We start from the raw sequence: 8,405 nt of genomic DNA on the forward strand, positions 1-8,405 counted from the left end.
TCACTGGGCTTACGTACCCCTGTCCTGCTCCAAAACAGATCCGCTTCCAAGCGATGCTATCTTACTCAACTTTTTTTTCCCCCTATTTTGACCTTTTTTACATTCAACTTCTAAAGTGAGGCTCTGTCCAAAAAACTATTTCTAATTTTGGCCCATCACGTCAGCGCCAGGCTCGATGACGCTAATGTTAAACATCAAATACACTCTGCTTCTCTTCTAAACAAAGGAAGCATACCACACATGCTCCAGATCGGTTCGTCACTTTGCCTTCCTTAAACATTAAAAACCAATAAAACTCTGTCAAAGAGGCTGATTCCATTCTCTTTCTCAGAACAAAAGTGAGACCCGAATCTGAATTGTCCCCGAAATCGGTCAACACCGGGCGTTGTTGTACAGTAAAATTCTCGTGTCTCTTTCGCATCAATGTCTGTGCTGACAAATATAGGAGTTTCAAAAAAAATATGAACCTGCTACCAGAGAGTTCTCTGACTGACTAATCATGATTCATGCCTATAAGCATTGCGCTATTGACAGAGCAACTATAAAGTGACCTCCCCATTATTATTCCTTGACTTTATTTCTCCATTTCAGCTAAATAACATGCAGTTAACTACTACGCAAAAGGTCAAAAGAAGCACTTTCTTTATACGATCGGCTGCACAACTAGAAGGATAATCCATCTGAAACTAGCTTCCACTTTCTTCCTTGAAGATTTCTGCTGCGACATTCCTGACACTCTCACGAAAGGATACAAACCCCGAACCAGTTGTAAAGCCTGAACCATCAACATCTTGCTCTTCGATAAGATAACTCTCAAACAATGTTGAGTCATCTCTTCCTCCATGGATAAATGTGAGCTTTGGTGTTATACACCTGTCTTGCTTCAACCTGTTTATTGTTGTTCTCAAAAGACCTACATAATATGTCAACAACATAAGCGGCTGAAACAAACAAGTTGTGCTTTTATGCTCTACTAAAAAACATGAATTTTTTCAGCACATTAAGGGTCTGATTTCCAATCGCCCACTACTCAACCCAAAACAAAGAAAAAGGATGTACTTACAGTCATGTGGTGGAGGAAAAGGAGTTGAAGGATCAGCTGTCGACGAATAATAAACAATAAGGTTGGTAAATGCATCAAGGAGAAATATTGGGCTTTCACTCATGATTAGAGCAGCACGACTCAAAGAGTGCCGTGGGAATGCTTGCTTGTCCGGTGAGGAATATGAAATCAAAACCGGATATATAGCTTTAGCTAGAGAAGATGGCTCCAGTGCACTGCAAAAACAGTTCAAAGTCAACTTATAATTTGAAGTGAGAATATTTCTTCACATCAATCAACAATAAGGGACAAGCGATAGTTGAAGTAGGAACAATTTACGAAATTCTGTTCTCGAAGTGAGCAACTCTAACAACATGAAATGTTTTAAGACGTTTCAGAGAACCATGAATAATAGTCGAAAGAAAGAAACACTCTTTGGGATAACATTTACAAAGTCTAGTATAAGAATACTTGCAAGCAAGAGACAATGCAAACCACAATATAACATTTTAAAAGATTATGCACCTGAAAAGGCATTGTAAATAGATCCTGTAATCTGGGTGAATGCCTTCTTCATGTAAGCGAAGAAGAGGACTTCTCAACAATGCAAACACAAGCTGAGGTACCATTTGCAGCTGTGGGCATTGCGAGAAGTCAATGTCAATGCTCGATACTGGAGTCCGTGCATCAGAGCTCAGGGCCTCATTATACCGGGCTGCAAGGAGAGCTAGCCAAGCACGCACCTGTTGTCTGCCTTCTCTAACCCCATTATCCAAGGATTCTAGAATAACCTGGTGACAGTGTTTGAGGAAAGAATTAGGGCAGAGCCATAAAAAGTAGTAAAACAATGTACGATTATGGTTAGCCATAGTGTTCTCGGTGCATTTTATCAAAGATGGACATCTACGATAATTGACTAATTAGTAATTTGACACATTTTTTTAAGAAAAAAAATCAACTTCCTGAAGATTATGGTTAGTAAAAGTGACAGAACCAGATCAGCTCACCTTACAGAAGCTTCACTGGTGCCCATACCAAATTAATACAGTGATCTTGATATCATATCATTTCTAATGCTATCAACATGTCTTGCAATTAATCACCTCTAATGATTTGCTAAAGCTGATTTTTTTCTATTTTAGTCCACTGCACAACTACTAGAAGAAATAATATGTATGATCTAAACAAAACAGAATATGATTAACTTAAGTTACTGAAAAAAACAGTTACCTTATGAACAAGGATATGAAGTACAGCCTCTGGATCCACACTGTCATAGATTTCACTCATATTCCTAGCCGGCCGGTACTGCACTGTCCTTATTCTCAACCGCCTCTTTAGACAGAATTTGTAGCTGCGGAGAAATAACGTTACAAGAATGAAAATCAGCTCCAAGGGCAAACGCATGACTTGATTACAAGCACGACAGCAACAAAATCGAAACGGAAAAACAGGGTGAAAATTAAAAGATGCTAATATGATTCTATTTATGTGATTGTTCTCTTGTTGTAAACATGATCATTAGTTTGATCAAACAGAGATGTTGATATCTGATAGCACAAGGCAAAAGGCAAGAAACAAGCAAGTTAATAGTTGCAAAGTATGAATATTAATTGTGTCAACAGAAATATTGATAGCACATGTAATACGCTAGTTATCAGTTACAAAGCATGAACATTAGTTGGATCAACAAAGATACTTCTTTTTTATGGAAAACAGCATGGGAGGCCCCTCCTGCATTACTTATATTGTATTAATAATAAAAGGAGAGTTATTTACAAGAGAAAGAGGTAGGGGGTGCGCAAGCCCGGAGGCTAAAGAATCAAATTGTAGATAGCCCCTAATCCATGCTATCTTTATTAATGGTTTCAGCTTGATGGATAACTAGAGAAAATTTGTGCTCCAACTATCTTTCCTGCTGTACATGAACATTGATATAATAAAGTGCAAGGCATGCAACAAGATAGTTAACAGTTAGTTACAAAGCAATTTCTTGTCCCCTGTGTACCTTGCAGATGATTGTGTTTCATTGCCCGATGTCTCCTTGACAGGTTCAACAACACTGTACTGAAAAGCAATCTGTATAACAGCGGGATCTGTGTGCCTGTAAATGTAAATCACTTTATTTAACCACCAGTAATGGGTATCACACATCTTCCATCAAATTAATAGGATCCAGAAAGAACAAAGTTTCTTGATATAGCAAAGTCAGACTATGCTTTCATGTTTAGACATTTTTGTTAAAAAGCATCAGCCCATTTTTGTCAAACTATGCTTCCATGTGAGGAAAACAATGGCCACTTTTAGCAAAGAGCCATTACTTCCTGCAAGGCTTTTCCTACAGGTAAACAGCAAAAATGCAACATTTGAACCGTGAGACACTATGATGGTCATAGAAATTTGCTTCTTCATATATCTACCCTGGGTTGACATCTGATTTGAGCAAAGTAGAAAATTATCTGCTGGAAGAAAATTTTGATTATGGTAGGTTGTTCCCCACAGCAACCTTAACCGGACAATTAATTTTGCAAGAACCTTTACAATCACCCATATGAGTACATTGCACACTAACACACTAATATTAGTAGAGGAATAGAGACTGCTTGCAAACAAGACAGTTAATGTGCTTAAAATTTTGTGTGTTTCACCTTTGAGGAGAGAACCAATGATCCTCCCTTAACCAATTCATCATTCAGCAGCAAGCCGTCAAGTAATCAATCATAGGATTAAGTTAAAATAAAATACCTGGAGAAGCCATCAGAATGGGCAAAGTCAAAGTCATATGCATAAGTAGCAAATGAATCACAGCAGATGATGTGTTGCACATTTTCATATTGAGGGTCGGGGAAGAAATGTCCATACTGTGAGAAGGACGGATGCTTTAGGAACTGGCTACAAGTATAGTACGGGACTACAGGTAAAGTTTACACAAATAGCTTGACTGCTTACAGAATTGCCTGGTTCAAAGTCTGAAGATGTTCTCAGCCTTAGAACACAACCAAATGCATAGGGTCGGCTCAGCAAGCGGTATCTGTTAGCAGAAATAGCGAGGAAAGAAAGAAAAGACAATTCATATTTGTTAGTAAATTTTCCAGTTGGAATCTTAAGAATAGAACACATGTAAAGCATTCATTCAATCGAGCATACATGTCTTGGGGAAGTGTTGAATCATCCATATTTGCATAGAGAAATAACAATCCACCACTTTCAGTACTTAAAAACTTCAGTGAAGCCAAATCGGTGTATTCATCAGTTACAGCAAATATGTCTATGCACACTCCGGCTTGAACAGCAACAGCTGCCTGTTTCGAATTTTCAATAATGTCAATATATGGCAGACACAGTCAAGTAATATGTAACTTTTAAACCCAAGCTTACTAGGTCTCTGTAGAAAGGTATCTGTTCAGGAAGCAATGCAAGGTCTGCGTCTACCCCTTTACTAGCATACTGCTCACCATATCTCCTGGTGTCTAGTTGACCAGCTCCATAATCAGGAGCACCAGACAGAAAAGCAAATACCCTAGCTGCTCTCGATTTGACAAGAAAAAATGCAAATAAGGCATAAAATACTACATACTAAATACTCTGCAAACATATAACATCTTATGAATGTAATTGCCTGATTGGCACAAAATATTTTACAAAAAAATCAGATATGGAAAGTTAGTTGACCTACCCAAAGCAAAAGTAGAACCATATTCCGAACTTAGGTAGTCAATTAAAGCAGACATGGCTGTTCCAAAACCTCGCCCGCCAAGCAAAACAGTATCCTCTTCCTGCCCAGAAGCAGCACCTCTCTCCCATGAAGATGTAGGTCGCAGCGTCTCCAGGGCAGCAGTGATTCGATCCTTGCATGTGTCAACCTGCCCATAAATTATATTACCATTACACAACATGTTCAGATTGTCTAAATCATGTTGCAGTTGAGCTGGTAGTTTGTAACATACTGGGGCCAAAAAAGAAAATAGGGGCATGGCATCTTCAAGGGCAACAGGCAGACCATCTTCTTCTAATTCTGGAGGAATGAAAACATTTTTCATGACCGGAATTGGACCTTGGACATCATATAATCCAATCTTGTGGCTGAATGTCATAAGCCCAAATAGGGAGCCCGGAACCAGAGCTGTTGCACGGTGAACATCGAAGTGAGCAACAATCAAATTGAATTCGTTCACAACACAGTTATTCGAGGTACCTAAAATTCATCCAAGTTCAAAATGTTCAAGACTCTAACCTTCTAGGGCCGCTAGAAGTGCACTCTTGACGAGTTCCAGGAACTCTTCAGAACCTGAAGACATTCAAACGAAACCATAATCAATTCCTAGATTACTCCTATAGCACATAGCACAATCTCGATAGACTATCTGTGGAACCAAATAAAAAATTGATCCTCGTGTTATGAGCACTGAGTCTCATACCCACAAATCTCAGCACATAAAGCAACCTTTTAAAAAAAAAAAAACTTTCTTTTAAACGGAAATGGAACTGTCAATTGAACTATATCCACTCATTGTTTTTGTTCTAATTCTTCTGAAACTGTACTCTCATTATTTCCATGTAGTTGGGTTCCTTTGGTAAGTTTCCATCATCACAATTCACAGGCAAAAGTAACTTCGTACCATTTCAAAGGGAGGAAAGCACGCATAGAATTCCAAGATCGAGATGCAATGAGCAACAGGACTGCACTTACATGCGAGATCCACAGCGGCCACATACACAGGCCGCGCCTGCACGCCGTCTCCTCCACCCTCCGCATCATCCACTGAACGAATTCAACCCACAGCCAAAAAAATTCCCAAATCACGCGGGGAGGCAGCTGCAAGTAGTATTTTTTTTAACTGAACATCTGCAAGTAGTATTACCTGCTATCTCGAGGTCGACGAAGGACGAGTTGAGCTCGGGGCACGCGTCGGGACGCTGGAACCGGCGCGCGGCGGCGTCGTCGAATCCGTTGAGCGTGCCGCACAGCGCGCAGGCCCAGCCCCAGCGCTCCAGATCGCAGTGGCTGTTCAAGTAGGCCCAGCAGTGCTCGCAGCGCGGGACGCGGTCGCCGCCGACGCCGGTGGTCGCGGGCTGGCCGCGCTCGTCGGCGGCGGCGAAGGGCGTCACGGCGACGCCCCACTGAACGGCGCACGCCTCCAGAGCCTCCGGTGTGGACGGGAAGCGGGAGACCGTCGCGCGCACCGCCATGGCCGCGACCTGGGTTCCGGTAGGGCTCGCTCGGCGAGGTGGGGACGGACGGGGACGACGGGGCGGAGGAGGCGAGAGGCGGCCGCAAGTCTGACACACTGGGCCTGGACGCGGAGATGGATTTCTCCGACTCTGCACTGGTCAGCGAAGGATCCTGGCCGTTCACGTATCATCGGACGGTCCTGGGGATTTAAACTACGTCACTGTGGTAATCTTGAATTTTTACGAGTGCAATTGAAAGAGGAAGACAAAGAGGGCCCACCGGAACAGAGCCCTGGAAGGAGAATCACGCTCGTGACGACGGCGGGAGGCAGCTAGGAGGGACTCATAGCTTCTATGTAGCGTGACCCATAACCCACGGCGAGAGCTTTTAACCCTAATTTCCCTAACGATTGATCCTGTCATCGTCTCCCACCTCCCCGTCACTTCACCATCATTGTCCCTTGTGCATACACAGCCCATCGAGATCATCTCCGTGGTCAACACTCATCCCTCCACTTTTATCTTTGACAAGATACCCCTGGCCCCATCCTCTTCCTTATCTGGCAGCTCCTCACTGTTGGATCCGCACCCACCACCTACCACCGTGCTAACCTAGTTACGTCAAGCTATCATCATGATGCCTCTGCCCCGACACCACCCAACCGGTGGTTCTCTGCCTCCCACAGCTAGGTAGCATCCACGTGCCACCCTTACGTCTGTCACCACCACTAGGCCTACCGTCCTCCCCGAGCCTCCCTCTAGAGCTTTGTGCCCACCAAATCCCAAACACTAACCCAGCCCAAACCCAAACCCTAAATTCACCAAAGAAGAGCTCGTCGGAGATGGCATCGTCCAAGAGTCGTTGTCGCCGGGGAGGACAAGGTCGGGATGAACAGAGGGGGAGGAGAGGTAGAAGACAACATCTTAGCTATTGGTGTTGGACACGCATGAATCGTAAAGCATGCTACCCCAAAGCTTAGGATAGCGCGCCTTACTATTGGGGAACAGGTAGACTACGCTGGACAAATCAAATTTTTCTACCGTATTCAACTAGGAAACCATGTGAGTAGGGGATCATGGATCGTTACCTCTAGACACGCAGTGCAGCGGAAGAAGAGGAAGTAGTCGATCACGTCGACCACCTCGTCGACCACGAAGATGAAGTAGTCGATCTCGCCGTAATGTCCTTGTCACCGATCAGCATTGTAGTAATAGCAGCAACGCCTCCATGGTATCCACATGTATATGGATGAAATACCGTACACCAGTGTGCTAGCACTACGCCCGGCTAGGGTTTCGTATGGAGTTAGGGAAGAGGTGACAGCTAGGGTTTTGGTGGTCGAATCAACTATTGCGCTCACGCCTCCTCCTCCTCTTATATAGAGTATGCTAATGGGCATTTAATCACATTAAAGCCCATCATGACTCTAAACTCTAATGGACGTTTAATCATATTAAATCTCACTTGCAGATCTAGTCTGCATATATGATCGTTTCTAGGGTATATCACTAACAATCTCCCACTTGCACTAGAGTCGATCATGTAAGTTCTTAAATTTCATCCCTTTAAATGTGTGACCTGTTAGGTTCGTGCGTGACCTGTTAGGTTCATGTGTAAACAGCCGTTACACAAAAATCCTTTCTAAATTGAAAGTTAATAGTGGTACCTAGCAGGACATATTGACTCCTAAATGCACACAAAGATCATATCGGTTAAACCTTAATATACACATGCACCAATCCCTTTACCACTTGATACCAGTCAAGCTCAAGACGAGATATGTGTCACCCTTATGATAGCTCGACCATTCACTCGATCTCGTAGTGGATTACTATCTTGTGATCAACTCATTAATCACAGTGGCATAGCCATGCACTTTCTTAATCCATCCACATCGAAAGGCCTAGAGATATCTCTCCCATTATCTAGGAGGGATAAATTTTATCTTGATCGCTCATATCCCAAAACATGTTTCATAGCGTACCTGAAAACTACCTTTATAACTACTCAGTTACAGAGTAGCGTTTGGAAGCCCCTAAGTGTGTTACTTCACATTCTGGGAATCAATGACGATATCAGGTATAAGGATTCTGTAGGTACAATATTTAAGACTACAACTGATAGCATAATAAATAACATCCCAGCAATGTCTCAAGGTGGGTTAATCCAACACCATGTTCTCTAACATGT

At 42.7% G+C, this 8,405-nt stretch overlaps 1 protein-coding gene across 2 annotated transcripts; it reads right to left on the bottom strand.

Moving 5' to 3' along the window:
• Positions 1-385: 385 nt before the first annotated feature.
• On the bottom strand, positions 386-6,550 carry LOC133928965 (protein transport protein SEC23 D-like). 2 transcript variants are annotated; one of them, XM_062375509.1, is made up of 14 exons: positions 6,495-6,550; positions 5,905-6,414; positions 5,733-5,804; positions 5,277-5,330; positions 4,719-5,165; positions 4,421-4,566; positions 4,190-4,344; positions 3,992-4,073; positions 3,788-3,903; positions 3,051-3,146; positions 2,273-2,396; positions 1,568-1,833; positions 1,064-1,278; positions 386-913 (listed from the first exon to the last, which is right to left on the bottom strand). In XM_062375509.1, exons 2-14 carry the CDS (start codon positions 6,230-6,232, stop codon positions 687-689), a joined length of 2,328 nt encoding a protein of 775 aa, XP_062231493.1. In that variant the 5' UTR covers positions 6,233-6,414; positions 6,495-6,550; the 3' UTR covers positions 386-686. The 2 variants fall into 2 exon arrangements, with proteins under 2 accessions (XP_062231493.1, XP_062231494.1); XM_062375510.1 differs by lacking the exon at positions 6,495-6,550 and having other exon boundaries at positions 4,719-4,905; positions 4,990-5,165; positions 5,905-6,397.
• Positions 6,551-8,405: the final 1,855 nt, after the last annotated feature.

Source organism: Phragmites australis, chromosome 9, assembly GCF_958298935.1.
Source record: "Phragmites australis chromosome 9, lpPhrAust1.1, whole genome shotgun sequence".
NCBI lineage: Eukaryota > Viridiplantae > Streptophyta > Magnoliopsida > Poales > Poaceae > Phragmites > Phragmites australis.

Coding starts and splice junctions, on each gene's coding strand:
- LOC133928965 (XM_062375509.1), bottom strand. CDS start 6,232: ATGGCGGTGCGCGCGACGGTCTCCCGCTTCCCGTCCACACCGGAGGCT. Junction 3,904..3,991: donor ACTTTGAACCAGGCAATTCT/GTAAGCAGTCAA, acceptor TCCTTCTCACAG/TATGGACATTTCTTCCCCGA. Junction 2,397..3,050: donor GAAACACAATCATCTGCAAG/GTACACAGGGGA, acceptor ATTTCTCCGCAG/CTACAAATTCTGTCTAAAGA.